The following is a 17,622-nucleotide window of genomic DNA, read 5'->3' as shown; positions in this document are numbered from 1 at the left end:
TAAATAAATTTGCGATGCTGGGTGCCACCGGGGACATGCAAATCAAATTAAGCTACTGAGGAGGGAAGCATTTTGGATTGTCTTTTTGCAGACGATCAGACCGCACGGCCTCAATACGGAACTATCGTTGAATTGCTTTTTATAATCAGTTATGTTGCTTTAAAGTTTTAAGATTGGATAATGAGTATGTGATTTAAACCGCAGCTGAAGGGTTTGGCCACAAGCAGGAGAAGATACAGCTGCTGTGACTGTGATACTGGAGACACACGTTTCCACAATAATTATTGATTCAAATACCCTATGCTGTGTGAATATAACAGGTCAGTTCCGTCTGGGGGATTGCAATAATACTTAAATGTTTGTTATTTTATATTAAAGTAAGAATGTTGTTTTTTACAGCTATAAACCACGCCCCTGAAGAAGGGGACGAAATCTGTTTGTAGCCGGCCCCAGATTGGGCGTGGCAATGTATATGAAAAGCTGTTTAGCTGAATTTATATGAGAAGACTTTTGTTGATTATATTCTAAGCCGAATGCATATGAGAAGCTGTTTAGCTGAATTTATATGAGAAGACTTTGTGAAGACTCATCTGCACACCGTGATTATACTGCGATTAAGGAATACACATTAAGGAATACACACAGATGATAGACTTTCTGGACATCTTTATTGGCTGTACATAAACAGTTTGTATAATTTTCTTGTAATTGCCTTTGAAATTACTTTATAATATCATATAAAAAGTGTATTAATCCTTGGTTTGGTTCCCACGAGAAATTTCTCTCTCTTTTCTGTTGGTACAATTTGTGGGGATAGCCTTCATTTCTTGAAAAATGTGTCAGCCAAACTGCATGTTGCTGCTCTGCATATACCTTGCAGAGGTATCCCTCTAAGAAGCTCTACTGAAAATGCCTGTGACCTGGTGAAATGAGCATGAACTTCCAAAGGACAAAGTAGGTTAACCTGCTTATAGCGCAGTTTTGTGACCTGAACTCCCCATTTAGCAATCGTTTGTGAGGTGGCCCTTTCCCCTTTATTCAGACCTGCATAACAAATGAATAACTGGATGACTGATCTAAAGAAGACTGCATGGTCTAGATAAGAGAATTAATTTTTGTACATCTAGTGTATGAAGTATCCTTTCAGCCACAAATATGGTGGATGGAAAAAACACGGGGGTATGATTTCCTGTGAGATGTGAAACTTGGAATCCACTTTAAGGAGAAATTCCAGACTAGTTCAAAGGACCACCTTCTCCATGTGGATTTTAAGGAAATTCACGCATGCTGCTACCAGTTAGCTTACTCTTCCAGCAGAGGTAATTGCCACAAGAACTACCACCTTCATAGATAAGATGCTCAGGTGACAAGTAGCTAAAGGTTTGAAGGGTCTCATTAAACACTTTGCTAAAACCAGCTGGAATGACCACTGGAATACGGGTGGAAATGTTATGTAACCCTTTCAGGAAATGTTTAGAAATTGTCTTCTTGTCTACTGGGGAATGAAACACTGAGATGGCAGCTAAATACACTTTAATAGACGAGATGGACAGACCATCTTGTTTGAGCGTAAGTATTCTAATATCTGGGCTAAAAAGCAATCCGTAAGGGTCCAAACCCTTATATCTGGCCCAATCAACAAACTTGTCCCATTTGATGGAATAAGAATTTCTGGTGTTAGGTTTCCTAGCATTAAAGATAACTTCAACTACCCCCTCTAGGAGTTTTCCTACTGAATACTCAACCAGGCTGTCAGTTTGAGTCTGGGTATGTTGTAATATTGGACTCCTCTGTAGATGAGTAGGTCTGGAATTGTTAGCAGTCAGACTTACCCTCACGATATTGGTTTATGAATATGGCAATATCATAAAGCCCTTCTCTGCATGTATTTTAAACAAAGAAACGGTGCCTAAGCCAGGCAGAAAAATGGAAGCAAGATCCCTGCCGGGAGACGCAAAATGACACTGTGAAGTGTCAAGCAAGACTAGTTTTCAGCCCCCAAGCTCTGGAGACGTGCAAATATCCTGAGACAATAGAGTCTTCCCGGAGTTCCTGAATTTTTTAAAAAAATTAAAATTTAAACATAACATTAAAATACAGTAAAACATAACAATCAAAAAATTATGTAAAACATATTCTAATTTTAAACAGCCAAGGTTTTCAAAAATGTAGGAAATTTTTGTATAGTTCTAGGAGGGATATCATTTTCCGAGAGATGCTGCAAAATTGGGTACCAGGTGCATGAAATTTAGTGCTGTAGTCAGCATTATTGTGTCATGCTGTCCGCTAATTTAGCCATCACGAAGTGATCCCAAACGTTTTTATACCACTGCTCTATGCCAGGGGCTTGAATTTTTCCAAAGTGCAGCTACTGTTAACTGAGCAGTTGCAATGAGGATGCTAATGGTCTCCGTTTTATCTTTCTGCAGTTGCAAGTTTGACCAATATGTCAATAGGAATGATTCTGGGAGAAAAGGTAGATCAATTCCTGTGATTTGTAAAATCAGGGAATGAATCTGACGCCAGAAAGATTCAATCACTGGACATTCCCACCAACAATGTATATAAGAACCAAGGTGTTGCATCCTTTCCAGCAAAGGGCTGAGCTGGACTTAAAAGATATGGGAGATCCGTTTTGGAGTAAGATACCTCCTTGTAAACAGCTTAAAACATTGCATTCTAACAGAGAGTACTTTGGAACAATTATTTGAGGTTTTCCAAATATCACCCCAATGCTTTTCTTCCACCCTGCCATCACAGTCAAGCTTCCAAGCGTTTTGAAAAGAGCATGATTGACTCAGAGTGAACTGCAGCATTATTTCACATAGTTTAGATATCAGACCCTTGGAGGTTGAATTGCCTTTTTTCAGTAAAAGTTCAAAAGCCGTTAAGGATGTCTTGAAATTGTCTAACTTGAGCAAATGTTCTAACGTTGTTTTGACCTGCAGGTATTGGAACCATTGAATATTTATCTCATGCTGGCGTTCAAGGGACTGTTTGTCCAGAACAAGGGACTGTTTGTCCATTATTTAGGAGGTGTTCAACTCTCATTATACCTGCATCCCACTAAGATTTAAAAGCCCCAGAGTCTTTTGCTGGGGGGAACCAGAGGTGAAATCTATAGGTAGACATCAAGAAGGGATTAGATGTTAAGCGAGAGCGGACAGTGTCCCAAATTCGCATAGAATAATTTAGAAATAAATAGTCCTTTACATGTGATGGATGTTGCTTAGGGACAGCCTATTACCAGATCTGCAAGTGACTTGCGGCACGCAATACAATTCTCTATTGTCAGCCAGCCATCTCTTGCCTTGGGGTAAAGCATCTTAAGGATGCTGACCAGATTAACTGCAAGATAATACTGTTTCAGCACAGGAAGGCCCGAAGCCCCTTGTTTTTCTCAGGAAGGCTTTATCAAATGTTCCCAGTTTTATTGTCTCACCTTGGAAACAGCTCACCAGCTTACTGTCCCATCCTGGAGACAGCCTACTAGTTCTTTGTCTTATCCCAGAGATGACCATTAAGTTATTATTTTGGGGGCAGAATATGTAGTTTCGCCCCGGGGTATGTTTCACAGTATAATTGGACTACCCTTCCACCATAGGAGTGCATATGTCCTTGAATCCAGCAAAAGTTTAGGTTTTATATGAACGTAAGCACTTAATGTATTCCAGTTTTTCCTAATCAAAAAGAGTCCAGTAGCACCTTTAAGACTAACCAATTTTATTATAGCATAAGCTTTCGAGAATCAAGTTCTCTTCATCAGATGCCTGATCAAAGCTTATGCTATAATAAAATTGGTTAGTCTTAAAGGTGCTACTGGACTCTTTTTGATTTTGCTACTACAGACTAACAAGGCTAACTCCTCCAGTTTTTCCTAAATATTCCATTTGTTTGGGGGGGCAGGAAAAAAGTTTTTGGCAACTTCAAAATTTCTGGAATTTCACATCTCTACACTTGACCACCTCCTGCAGATGCCTTAACATGCAAATTAAATCTTGTAGACCTGTAAGTTAAGAGACCCATCTCTGCACCACTGTCTCTCCATCCCAATTCTGAACAATACAGCTAATGCCCCCAATTAACTTATGAACACATATTCTTAAAGCTTGCCACAGGCATTCAAGCTACTGTAACCTGTGTCATTTTGAGATCAAACATTGAAAACTGACATAAGACATCCATAATGTTTAGGATGCTAATGCTCATTTATACAATGAGAAAAACATGGTCAGGAGTGTTAAAGATTTATAAAATCCACAGCACCAGATAGGATCCTAAATATTTATTAAGCAGTTTTTTACAGTAATTTTTATAACAAGTTTTTACAACAAATTTCTGTAAATTCACCAACTACCAAGATATCAGCAAACAAAACATTTAAGATAAAACAAAACAATCTTCTTTTAAGTATAACCCATCTATCCACCTTTCCTGAACATTGGTGGTAATAACATCAATATTTTCTTAAATAACTCAAGACCACAATCCTAAACATACTTACTTGGAAATAAGTGCCACAGAAATCAAAGGGGCTTAAGCAAATGTATTCCGGGTTCAGATAACTTTTCACATATCTATTGTGCTTGGAAAGTTTAGCATGATAAGTCAAGAACTTCATTCCATCACTGTAGGTCGTCAATCCCACGACTCATCAGCTGGACTTGTATTTGATGCAAGAAATCCTCCACTGTGCTGATTTTCTTTGCTCTGGAAAGCCTGCACAAAATAAAGCAAATGTCAGTTATGATAGAGAAGCTATGTTCAATACTAAAATCTACCACATGATTATTTTCAAGGTTAAGATCTTTTAAGTTACTCACTTCTGAGCAGCCAGAAAATAAGGCAGGTGCTTACTGGTATGTTATCAGCCTGTTTGCTGTCGGATTCACGGGCTTCCCAGAAGTGGGTAACTTACGGATTTTAATGAAGACACATCCTGAGGTTGATCTTATCTGTGTATTTGTATGCTCCTAATTAGTCTTGTCTATAAATGACAATAAAACACTTAAAATACTTCACCTGGTCAGATACATAGCAGATCTGACAATACCTTTCTACACCAGAACCCAATTAAGATCGAGAACTTTTTCACTTTGACATTTCAGTTGCTTAGTTCTCAGTAAGAACGCTATTATGAACTGATACTAAAGTAACCTTCTCTACACAGACTATGGTAAATAGCAACGACATGTAGAGAAATTTACCATGTGGATTACTGCCATCATGCAGAAAACCCACATCATGAGAAATTCCTGGGAGAAGCATGGCACGTTCTATTTAGACCCCACAACTGCAAGGTGGAGAACTGTCACCATGGAAGCATTTTCCAACATCTGCCACACAGTAAGTATAAGGCGAAAACCAAGAAAGGCAAACTGTTCGATGTACAGAAAATGATGTATTCAATAGAATCACAATCAATGAATCACAAATAGTAATAGTTTTTCACACAGAGCAATGAATCACAAAGCTCAAATATCCTGATATGTATAAACACACAGGACCACCAAATTGCAATGTAATATCAATACATGTGTAGTATATTACAAAACGTTAGGTCACCACAATGAAACAAGCTATACAAGTGAGTGTCCTTCAATCTGTAGCAATCAGTGAAAAGTCTTGTTAATAATCGTGTGGGTGTTGTAAATCAAATACATTCATTTCACCGAAGGAGCCGACGGGCTCATGCTTGCATATTTGATATTCCCGTTTCACAGTAATTGCTTCCTCAGGGCAAATAATCTATACAGAAAATATATTTCGTAATACAAAATTGTTTGCATTATACAAAAAATCGCATCAAAAAATAAACCCCAGGTATCACTAATTACTCTTAAAATAAATCACAAGCAGCAACTTAAATCCATGTCATTGTTCAATCCAGTTGGTGTCATACACTTCAACCTGAAAATATATTCCATCTCCCATTGGAGAAGTTTGGATTTACTGTCAGAGTGCCGTGATGATTCAAAATGACGGAGCACTGAGACTTTAAAATCCCGGATTCCGTGACCAGCTTCTACAAAATGTTTTACTAGGGGTGCTTCTACAACTTTCATTCTAAGTCTAGAAAGGTGCTCTTGAATACGCACTCTAAGACCTCGAGTAGTGCTACCCACATAACTCTTAAGCTCTTATCACGTAAAACTCAACAAGGAAATCCTGGTATTAAATGGGCAAATGATTTTTCCATTCTGTCCTCTAAAATTATTCGCATTATCAAGCGCCATTGGCACCTAATTCAAGATATTCCAGGATGTGGATTTGAGCTCTCCATAGGATATTGTCGGACACGGAGCATCAAGGACATTTTGGTTAGATCTGAGTTCAAAGGAGCCATCAAGACAATTTACCCCGGGGACATTTTGCATGCGGTGATTGCAGTGTCTGTCAATTGATGGTTAAATTGGAAGATATTGACAACCCAGACCTTGTGTATTACAGACAACAAGTCACTTTCACAACCTGCAAAACCAGCAACGTGATTTATATTATTCAATGTGAATGTAAATTATGTGGGTAGCACTACTCGAGCTCTTAGAGTACGTATTCAAGAGCACCTTTCTAGACTTAGAATGAAAGTTGTAGAAGCACCCCTAGTAAAACATTTTGTAGAAGCTGGTCACGGAATCCGGGATTTTAAAGTCTCAGTTTTCCGTCATTTTGAATCATCACGGTACTCTGACAGTAAATCCAAACTTCTCCAATGGGAGATGGAATATATTTTCAGGTTGAAGTGTATGACACCAACTGGATTGAACAATGACATGGATTTAAGTTGCTGCTTGTGATTTATTTTAGAAAGCTAGTTGTGGTCCCTTTAAGCCGGCAGATATAAAATAGGCATTGATTGAATGACTCAGGGGCATTGTTCCGCATTTACCCATTGTGGTGCTTGAAATCAACGTTGGTCTATACTTGTGTGTGAGTGTGGAGTGTTTATTGGGTAAGAGTAATTAGTGATACCTGGGGTTTATTTTTTGATGCGATTTTCTGTATAATGCAAACAAATTTGTATTACGAAATATATTTTCTGTATAGATTATTTGCCCTGAGGAAGCAATTACTGTGAAACGGGAATATCAAATATGCAAGCATGAGCCCGTCGACTCCTTCGGTGAAATGAATTTATTTGATTTACAACACCCACACGATTATTAACAAGACTTTTCACTGATTGCTACAGATTGAAGGACACTGTATAGCTTGTTTCATTGTGGTGACCTAACGTTTTATAATATACTACACATGTATTGATATTACATTGCAATTTGGTGGTCCTGTGTGTTTATACATATCAGGATATTTGAGCTTTATCATTTGTGATTCATTGCTCTAACTGTGTGGAGAAACCATTACTATTTGTGATTCATTGATTGTGATTCTATTGAATACATCATTTTCTGTACATCGAACAGTTTGCCTTTCTTGGTTTTCACCTTATGTTCAATTAGAAAGGTTGCCCTCTATATTTGTACACAGTAAGTATAAACAGTTGAATGCTTAATAGCAATTACTGTGAAAGGAGAAAAAAGAAAATTGAACGGATTCAAGGACTCTCCCTAGTTTTATCTTCAGGACATTCTTTAATATCTAAGCCAACAGGCAATGTTTGTATATCATTAATAATTCTATTTAAAATCCACCTTTCTAGAATCAACAGATGCAAACATATTTCTTCTTGGATTGCTAAAACCAACGGGACAGGAACCACAAGCAATTTCTTCTAGCCATGATGGAACTTCCTGTTGGGCCTATAACAAAAAAAATCCATTATGTTATACATTATTCACTTTGGTAACATCCATTTAAAAAAGAAGTTGCAGGAACAAAATAACTTACATCTGCAAGCACTTTGATGAGGGGCTGTGCAATACCACTGTCTGTAGCAGGATCAAAGAAAGAAACTGCTTTGCCTATGTTACCACAGCGTCCAGTTCGCCCAATTCTGTGAACATAATCATCTACTGAGGAAGGAAGATCAACATTTATAACATGCTGAACATTCTCAATATCCAGGCCTCTTGCTGCCACTGATGTTGCAACAAGAACAGGGCATCTTCCAGAACGAAAATCATGAAGAGCTTCTTCTCGTTCTCTCTGTTCCCGATCACTGCAAAGAGAGATTTCAAGATGTCTGCAATGATAGCTTAAAACACCAACTTTGATAAATGAGCAACAAAATCAATCTGAGTAGCAATTTTAGGAAAAATACGTGTATTAAATCTGTAATATTTTAATATGCTATGGCTCTTCCAAAGTTTGTCATACATTGTCTACTTTGTTACATGTTTAATTGATTCCAGGCAAAAACCACACAGAAGTCAAAAGCATGTATTACACAGAATAATATATTCTGTGATGCCCAACCTTTCTGAGTCTCCAAGCGTTTATGGAATACTGACACAGGGAGCAGGAAGGCACAACCACAAAACAGCTGCCACAGGAGGTGGGGCCAAGCACAAAATGACAGGGAATAAGGTCATGTATAACAGTAATAAAACAGAGTCACGCTTACCGTAACTGCTGTTCACTTATGTCTTCTGTGCAGGAACACATGGGACTGTGCATTTGCAGGCCTGCCAACCGGTAGGTTTTTCAAGCTAAGTCCGCTAGGGGGTGCTCGCCCCCCCAGTGCACATGAGTGGGCTTTCCCACTCCCATGGCACTGGGAGGAGGCGCCCCCGACCCTCCAGTTCTCCAGAGCCACTGGTTCCATCCTGTAAGCAATGAAGAACGCAGCAGGGTAGGAGGGAGGGCATGTGCGCCTGCACAGAAGTCGTCAATGAACAGCAGTTACAGTAAGTACAACTCTGTTTTCACTGTCTGTCTTCTGTGCAGTCCCACATGGGAGACTAACAAGCTTCTTAGCTGGAGGTGGGAGTGAACTTTATTGAAAGAGAGAGTGCAGCACAGCCTGTCCAACCGCAGCTTCTCTCCTCTCCATCACATCCAACGCATAGTGTTTCAAAAAGATGTCAGATGAAGACCACATTGCTGTGCCGCAGATGTCAGACAATGGAACTTTCTTCCAGAAGGCAGTGGAAGACGCCTGGGCTCCTGTGGAATGAACCCGCACCTCCAGAGGGCAAGGTAATTCAGCTCTGCAGTAACACTGCTTAAAGGCCGAGACTACCCAACGAATTATAGATTGAGCCGTAGCTCTTTGATCCTTCTTGGGACCCGCATAACATAGAAATATATGCTTGTCTTTCCTGAATTCAGAAGTGCGATACAAATAAAGTAACACTGCCCTCCTCACATCTAAGAAGTAAAGGACCCATTCCGAATCCGAGGAAGGATTCGGAAAAAACACCAGAATAACAATGTTCTAAGCCAAATGAAATTGATTAGAAACTTCAGGTCTAAATTTTATATCTGGTTGCAGCACCACCTTCCCACTATGAATCTTACAAAAGGGAGGGTCCGAACGGAGGGCTGCCAGTTCGTTGACTCTCCTAGTGGAAGTAATGGGAACCAGAGATAGGAAGCAAAGATCACAAGTAGCCAAGGGCACAAAGGGAGGTCGCATCAGTTGTGCAAGGACAAGTGGGAGTGACCACTGGGGCACTATCTCCTTAACTGGTGGAAACATTCTGGAGACCCTTAAGGAAAGACTTAGAAATGCTGTGTGAAAAAAACCGTCTTCCTATCGATCCTGGGATGAAACGCCGAAATAGTGGCAGGATAAACTTTTACGGAGGAATTGGACAGGCCCTGATCTTTGAGTGATAACAAAAACTCTAAAATGTCTGAAATCTGGCAATTGAAAGGGTCCAGATCTTTCTGAGTCACCCAGTTGGAAAATCTCTCCCACTTAAAAGCTACAAGATCTCTTCGTGTTCAGTCTCCTGGCATTAAGGACAATATTGGCTACTCTGGCTGACAGGGTCCCAGCCCTCTTGTGTACCACAACGTCAATTTCAGTCTGGGTAGATCGCGAAAACGAACCCCCTCGCACATCAGAAGATCCAGTTCCAGTCAAAAGCGATGCCACCAGCCCCGAGACAGGTGCATCACGTGCCGGAACCAATGCTGTCTAGGCCAAAATAGTGCTATTAATACAATATGTCGTCTGTCTCTCTGAATTTTGCTGACCACCAGAGCTATTAATGGAAGGGGGGACGCATAAATGAAGTGCCCTCTCCAGGTTATCTGGAAAGCATCTCCCCAGGAGTTGCATCCCAGACCCCACTTCTGATCAAAGCCTTCTTATTCCATTCTTTGGCGAACAGGTCCACCGTTGGGCGGCCCCAGGCTTCGAACACTGGTAACAGGTGAGTGTCCAATAGGGTCCACTCGTGATTTTCTGTCTTTAATCTGCTTAGCAGGTCTGCCTTCACATTTTTGGTGCCCGGAACATGTACAGCCTGGAGGGACATGCCCTTCACTATGGTTCACTCCATATGCACATGGTCTCTTCGCACAGGGTCCTTGACGTGGAGCCCGCCTGCATGTTCAAGTAAAACATGACTGTGCAATTGCTTGTTAGCACCTGAACGGACTTCTGCTGGATCGTATCTGAAAAAGATATAAGGGCATAACGAATCACACGTAGCTGCAAAGCATTAATATGCAGCTGACACTCGGGAGCTAGCCATCTCCCATGAGCATTAAAGGGCCCACAGTGTGCCCCCCACCCCAAAGTGGAAGCATCGGTGAAGACAGACACATCCACCTGTGCCATGCCAAAGTCTATGCCCTTCAATAAATTCTCCTCAACCATCCACCAGGACAGAAAGCTGAACACTCTCCGGGGAACTGAATATCTTTTGTTCAAATCCTGCCTCTCAAAGTCATGCACAGACAGAAACCATAACTGGAGCCTTTGCAGGCGAAGCCTCACTAGGGGAGTAACAGAGGTGGTGGCCGCCATCAAACCCAGTAGGGTCTGGATATCTAAGGCAGACTGAAATCTGCACTGTTGGAACCGCTGCACCATATTGCAGATCCTCCTAGCTCTCTCCGCAGGGAGAAAAGCCTTGTTCCTGATTCTACCATGGCTCCAAAGAACTGTAACTTCCGGGATGGACTAAGGGACGACTTCTTAAAATTTACAATAAGGCCCAGTCTAGTGCAAGTGTCTATCACAAGTCCTATGTGCCTTTGCAAGGCGTTCGTGGACGAAGCCACCATGAGCCAATCATCTAAATACGGATAAAGGAAACAACATCGCTTCCTCAAAAATGCAACCACTACAGCCATGCATTTTGTGAAAACCCTTGGGGCCGTAGAAAGTCTGAATGGTAAAACCTGGTATTGGTAGACGCTGTTGTTGCAAATGAAACACAAAAAACTCCTATGTGAGGGATGAATTGCAATATGGAAGTAAGTGTCTTTCAAATCTACAACCGCAAACCAAGCATCATGCGGCAAGAGCTGCAATACCATGTTTAGAGTCACCATTCTAAACCTTCTCTTTTGCACATGTCTGTTGAAGCATCTAAGGTCCAAAATAGGCCTAACTCCCCCATCTTTTTTATCTACCAAAAACATATTCGAGTAGAAACCCAATTGCAATTCACTAACAGGGACCTGTTTTATCGCTCCCTTAGCAACTAACTGTCCCACTTCCATCTGCAAACCCTCAGAAGGGGTGTGTGAAGTAAAACTAGGGAGAGTGAGAGACGGGCAACATTCAAACTCAATTTTATAACCAAATTGAACTACCTGTAAAACCCATTTATCAGATATAACTTCCTGCCAGATAGGGAAAAATTTTGCCAATCTGTCACCAAACACAATCAGCTGCTCCAGTTCTAGTCAGAACTGTCCTTGTCCAGGCACCTCCTTGTTGGAAGAAGGTTTCTGGCCTTGTTGGTTGTGGTTAGTAGACCGTTTCTTCTCTAAACGCCCCTGCTGGGGACCTTGCTGTCTATACGTATATTGAGGATCTCCTCCGATAAGGGTGTTGCCGCTGATGTTGCTGGCGGTAAGGGTACCGCTGACCTGAAGGGTGTTTGGGCAGGACCTCGTAAGAGCACACCGTTAGGTGATCCTCTCTTCTGTGAAAGGTACTCATAAGTCTTGGATGAGAACAGCGTTGTACCTTCGAAGGGGAGGTCTTCTATCTTTGCTCTCGTTTCCAGAGGTAAAGGGGTGGTATGCAGCCAAGCATGGCGCCGCAAAACCACTGACGAGGCCAGCGCTCTCACATAAGTATCGGCTATGTTACGACCCGCACTGATCTGTTGCTTGGAGAGTTTCAGTGCTTCCTCCTGTATAACTTTGACAAAGATCTTCTGATCTTGGGGAGCTTATCTGTAAATGATGACAGACGATTCCATAGGAAGATCTCATATGCTTCCATAATAGTGGTGTAATTTGCTATCTTGATGTTAAAGGGCTGCCGAAGAGTATAGCTTCTTTCCTAAGGCACTGAGCTTCCAATACTCCTTATCAGACGGTGTGTGTGCTGGGGACCTTGATGTTGGCACACTTGCATCTCCTCTGCTACAAGCGATGATGGATGGATGTTGAAATAAAAAGGGGCAAACATCCTCTCTGGTCTTATATAAGCCTTCAGATCTCTTAGACGTCAGCTGGGTCAAAGCTGGTTTCTCACAGACAGCATTGATGATATCAACAAGCCCTTCAATAATCGGGAAGGCAACTGTTGACGGGTTCCCAGAGTAAACGTGTTGCAAGATTTTATCCCTGGGTTTGGGATCCACTGCAGCTACTTCAATATCTAATGAGCGGGCCATTGCTCCGAACAGAGGTGGTAATCTTCAGTAGGATACACCTGTCCTGCTTCCACAATGATCTCATCTGGGGATGGATCCGATACGGGACTGGGGCTCTGTTCACAACTCCTGTCTGATAGTTGGCAAGCCAGTGCAAAGTCAGGAATCCCATAGGGGGACCTAGACCCCCTGTATTCTTCAAATGCTTGGAAACTTGAGGCCACTGAGTGGATACGGTATGATTCACCCAGATCCAGCCCATACTTGGATGACCCCAGGGGAGGCCAATCGGATCTGGGGTGGTAAGGATGCTCAAACTCAGTTAGCCAGTCATCAGACAGGAATCCTTCCTGCAGTTCACCCTCCTCAGCAGAGGAGCAGTAATATGGGGACCCTGAATAGAGGATGTACGCAGTCTATCCTCCGGAATTTACTCTACATGCTTGGTCTTACACTTGGCCTTTTTATGTACAGGCTGGGAAGACGGGATTCTCTCGGAATCGAGTCCCTCGGATCCGATCGCTACTAATCCGTGCTCCTTGTAACCGAGCCCTTCGGATCTGACTCCTCCAGATCTGGTCCTCTCGGGTCCGGGCTCCTCGGTTCTGGCTTCTTTGGCTTTGAACCTTTGATGACTGGTCTCCTCAGTTCAAGCCCTTAAGATCTGAAGCCTCTCGATGTTCCCAACACGACTCCAGGCATCTCTTCTTTTTCTTGGGACTGCCTAAAGCTTTCGGATCCAAGGTCGATGAAGACTTTGAAGGGGGTCCAAGTGGCCTCCGGCAAGCCCTGAGGCTCTGATGACCGACACCGTGATCGGCTCTGAGACGGATTTAAAGAAACCATCACGTGATGGGATGGGTGTTGGATCCGCATCAACTCCATGGGCGCAACGGGAGCCCATTCCAGGACCTGGGCAGCACTCATTCCCAATGACACAGGAGACAAGAGTTTTGGCGTGTCAGAGGCTTTCATGGCGCGTTCCCAAAACAGCATCTTGAGCCTTTTGTCCCTCTCAGCTCTGGCTTTGGGGGTGAAACTCTTACAGTGTTCACAGCCTTGGGCAGTGTCCCCTTCCCCCAAATACTCTAGGCAGATGGAATGCCCATGGATCTTCATCATTTTAGTGGCGCAGGTCGCACACTTCTTGAATAAGGCAGTATCAGCCATAATATTAAAGAAATTAAGGCGATGGTTTCACAGAAAAACAGGCGAGTTCTGCAATTTCAAGTACAAGCGGAGCTAGGAAGAACGTTCTCTACCGGCAGCAAAAAAGGAACTGGAGGGTTCGGGGCGCTACCTCCTAGTGCTGTTTCGGCAGGAAAGCCCGCTCATGCGCACCGGGGGGGCGAGCACCCCCAAGCGGATTTAGCTAGAAAAACCTACCGATCGGCAGGACTACACAAGACGGACAATGAACTTTAACAATAAGAGGGGCTCGCCTGTATTCTTATACTTAAATTACTTGACCTAGGGCATTTTTTAAGCCAGCAAGTGATTAATACCAATCTGATTTTTAAATGGTTATTTCTTATGTAAATTGTTTTGAGCTTAGGAAAAGCTATATATAAATGCCAAACTAATTACACACAACTGTATTTGTGTACATTTCTGATTACACAATCTTAAAAAAAGGAAGAAAAGAAACAGCTGGAATAAGAGACTAGGCCAACCAAAAAATTCAGTATCCCTGAAATCTGGATCAGTCTCTCTAATTTGGTTCGAGAATCCTGATTTTATCTGGCCACTATTACCTTTAGAGAAAACTATTGGGGAGGGAACTTACTCCCTTCCTGTCCATTAAAGACTCCCCCCAAGTGTCAGGAAGATAGGACTTCGGGGTTTAATTCTATAAGCCCCTGAACAAGCTGCCCCCAGCTACTCTCAACTGTTTCCTATGAGGGAAACATTATTGAGGTTTTCCAGTAAAAGGGAAATCTTAGGCAACCTGTTGCCTGCTTGTCCGAAAGCCAGTCCCAAATTCAAGTCCCACTCCTATACAAGCTGAACCAACAAAGCCCAACAGGACCAAAGTGAAGCAAGAGAACCAATGTCAAACCAGGGAACCCAAATATAAAAGTAGAGAATGTCCAAAACTGAAGCAGGGTTATGTATGTAAGAGAGACTTACTACAGCCACAGAGTTTGAAAAGGCAGCTGGTGACAGCTTGAAGAGCTCTTCTGGAGGACAAGAGTGGAAGCACAGGATAGGAATTCACTTTGTCTCCCTGTCTCCACCAGCCTTGCACCCTTCTCCTGCCATTGCCTCCACTTCATGCTGCTGCAGCTGCCTGTGGCCAAATGATCCAGCCCAGCAGGTGTCAGCTCTAAGCTATTTTGTTCCTGGAGATTTAAGGACCAAGACTTTGTGGAGTTCTGTTGGGACTTTCATAGTTTGAGCTGACAAGGTTAACATCTGGGTTAGGTAAGCAAAGCCTGTTAACTATTTTTCAGTGCAATCCTAAGCAATGAAATTAACAGGTTTAGACTGGAGTAACTCTGCTTACGAGTGCAATGTTGGAGTAGTTATTTAGCTTTTATTATTTTCTTGCCCTTCTTAAAGAATTTCTATATTCATAATCTTTTGCATAGTTCTTAACAAACTTTATTAATCACACTTTTGTGAAGTTATAAGGTTTGGGGGCTTCAGTCAAATACCTGTACTTTGGCCTATTTGGCACCAGCTACCAAATAACTGTTTTGTGGAACTCAGTCTATGGGCTGAGTTCCTTGATTAAGCTTAGCATTAATTTCTTGATTAAGCTTAGCATTAATTAAGAGGAACTAGTGTCAGCTTGTTACCCTGGAAAGTGAGGGCTTTTGGCCCTCGGAAGCGTGTTTTGTTCTTTTACTCTCTTTCTCTGAGAAATCAGTGACACACCAGACTGGCTTAAAGTAGCATCTAAGCTAATTTTATCAAAATTTACCATACAGATGACTTACCCATGAATACTTGTGGTTTTTATTTTTTCTTGGCAAAGAAGAGTTGCAAAAAAATCTGCCTTTTTCTTAGTTTCCACAAACACCATGGTTCGTTTATCACCTGTGAACATGAAGACATTAACAGCCATTTCATAACACAGTAGCAACTAATTTATAAAACTGTAAGCTTTCAAATACTAGAGGCACTACATATATTTGATATTTTACTCCTAGAAAATAAATGCTTATCACAGAATGATTTTGTTATTAAGATGCCTAGGCTTTTGAATTATGGATATTATCCACTTCCTTGAATTTATCAAAAATACATTTTCAATGTATTTTGAAAAGAGGAGGTGCTCCATTTCTAATTCTCACTCTTCAGCCTAGTAGTCTCAATGCCTGAAAATATCCAGAAATTACCTGTGGACATTCTCTTCTGCCCAGGCCTCTCTATAAGACAATTACTCACCCACAACTCACAAACACTTGGTAATATTTTGCTACAAGTCTACAATTCACTAAAACAACTGAAATGGTACTTCTCAGCTACACTAGGCATATACCTTGAAGCTTTTGTTCACTTAGTGTAATTCATTCACACAGGAGTGAGCAGTGAAAACAGAAGTTAACTTTTTGGAAGGCTGCAGTTAAATTTTGACATAGTTGAGGGAGCAAGCACAAAAGGGCTGCCTCAAGAGGCAGAGCCCACCACAAAACAGCAGGCAGTTACTCGAATAATAAGTCTTCAACGTTTCAGGCAAAAACACTGCTTCATAGGATGTTTATCGGGATGCTACTCTTCCACATTTCAGGCAGAAACTCTGTTTAACAAGATGCCTTTTAAAACAAACATATTGTTTAAAAATACTTGATCATATATACACTGCTTACCTTCAGTCACACAACACAGTGAAGAGCTTTGTACTGTTGTGACAGCTGCTGCTGAAGCAACTCCTTAATCTGTACAGCCCCACGAGAAGCCCTGCTGGGCAAAGCCCCTCCTGGGCCCACTCATTTTCCAACAACACTTGGCAAATACCAGATTGGGACTCCCTGCTCTAACATGTGGGTGCCAGATTGGAGATCCCTGCTCTAACTTGGCACAGGAGCTTTTATATTCCACACATGTAGTAATCAGACAAAGTAGTGTGGCATAGATTTTCAGCCCAACAAAATAGCATCATGAGCAAAGATCAAACTTTGTTGCAAAATAAGTATTATTTCTAAGACATTCAGAAACATGGAACAATGTGTATTTTTAGACTTCACCCAAAAGTTAACAAGCATCCATCCTAAACAATATTGATTCTTAGGTTTAAATCTTCAGTACTTCTTATTCCCACTTAATTCACCAATTCCAAATTCTCTAGCTTTTAACAAAGAACTTGAAATGTGAGGTTTTATTAGAAAGTTTTACATATAATTATTTTTTCAAGATGGAGGTATTTAAGGTTACAAGCAGTTTATTACCTATGCCTTGTAGAATCTCAACAAGTTTGTCTCTCTTGTCATACTGACTAACTTGAAGTATAGTCTGCTGAACATCACTGCAGGCTCCACCCACTTGTCCAACAACAACAAAAAGGTACTCTATCTTCAAAAATTCTCCAGCCAGCCTTTAAAATGACCAAATAAAGTTAAAATACTTCATATCAGTAGTAAGGGAAGGGAAGAATATCAGCAAGTTGCTGGTGTTAATTTTACATGTTAAAAAAAAGCTTTTAGGTTATCACAGCACAAAAATACATCTCAAGGGAGTAAATGTCAGTCCAAATCAGAACTATTTCAGTGGTACTTAAACATAAAATTGTATTAAGTTACAGCATTATAAGTTACAGCCACACAGGAGGCAAAATTTGCCTTAGTAGGCAGACTCTTTCCTCCACATTTAAGAGATTAAATTACAGGTCAGTACAGTCTTACAGTGAGGCGAGAAAATTTCTTTTAACTATAAATATTTTATCTTGTTTTTATTTCCTAAGTTCTAGCCTTGGGATATCAGTTTC

General features: G+C 41.4%; 1 protein-coding gene across 3 annotated transcripts in view; it reads right to left on the bottom strand.

Annotated features, from left to right (window-relative positions):
* Positions 1 to 4,341: 4,341 nt before the first annotated feature.
* The window catches only part of DDX4 (DEAD-box helicase 4), an 81,488-nt gene continuing 68,207 nt past the window's right edge, over positions 4,342 to 17,622 (bottom strand). For all 3 annotated transcript variants that reach the window (XM_054987674.1, XM_054987673.1, XM_054987675.1), the window contains 5 exons: positions 17,087 to 17,232; positions 15,635 to 15,734; positions 7,849 to 8,119; positions 7,653 to 7,760; positions 4,342 to 4,719 (listed from right to left, as the gene is read on the bottom strand). In XM_054987674.1, the coding sequence (XP_054843649.1) occupies positions 4,639 to 4,719; positions 7,653 to 7,760; positions 7,849 to 8,119; positions 15,635 to 15,734; positions 17,087 to 17,232 (706 nt within the window). In that variant the 3' untranslated portion in view covers positions 4,342 to 4,638. The remainder of the gene's footprint in view (positions 4,720 to 7,652; positions 7,761 to 7,848; positions 8,120 to 15,634; positions 15,735 to 17,086; positions 17,233 to 17,622) is intronic.

Source organism: Eublepharis macularius, chromosome 8 (genome assembly GCF_028583425.1).
Source record: "Eublepharis macularius isolate TG4126 chromosome 8, MPM_Emac_v1.0, whole genome shotgun sequence".
In the NCBI taxonomy this organism is placed as follows: domain Eukaryota; kingdom Metazoa; phylum Chordata; class Lepidosauria; order Squamata; family Eublepharidae; genus Eublepharis; species Eublepharis macularius.
The sequence above is the reverse complement of the archived record's forward strand: the minus strand, read 5'-3'. Positions and strand labels throughout refer to the sequence as shown.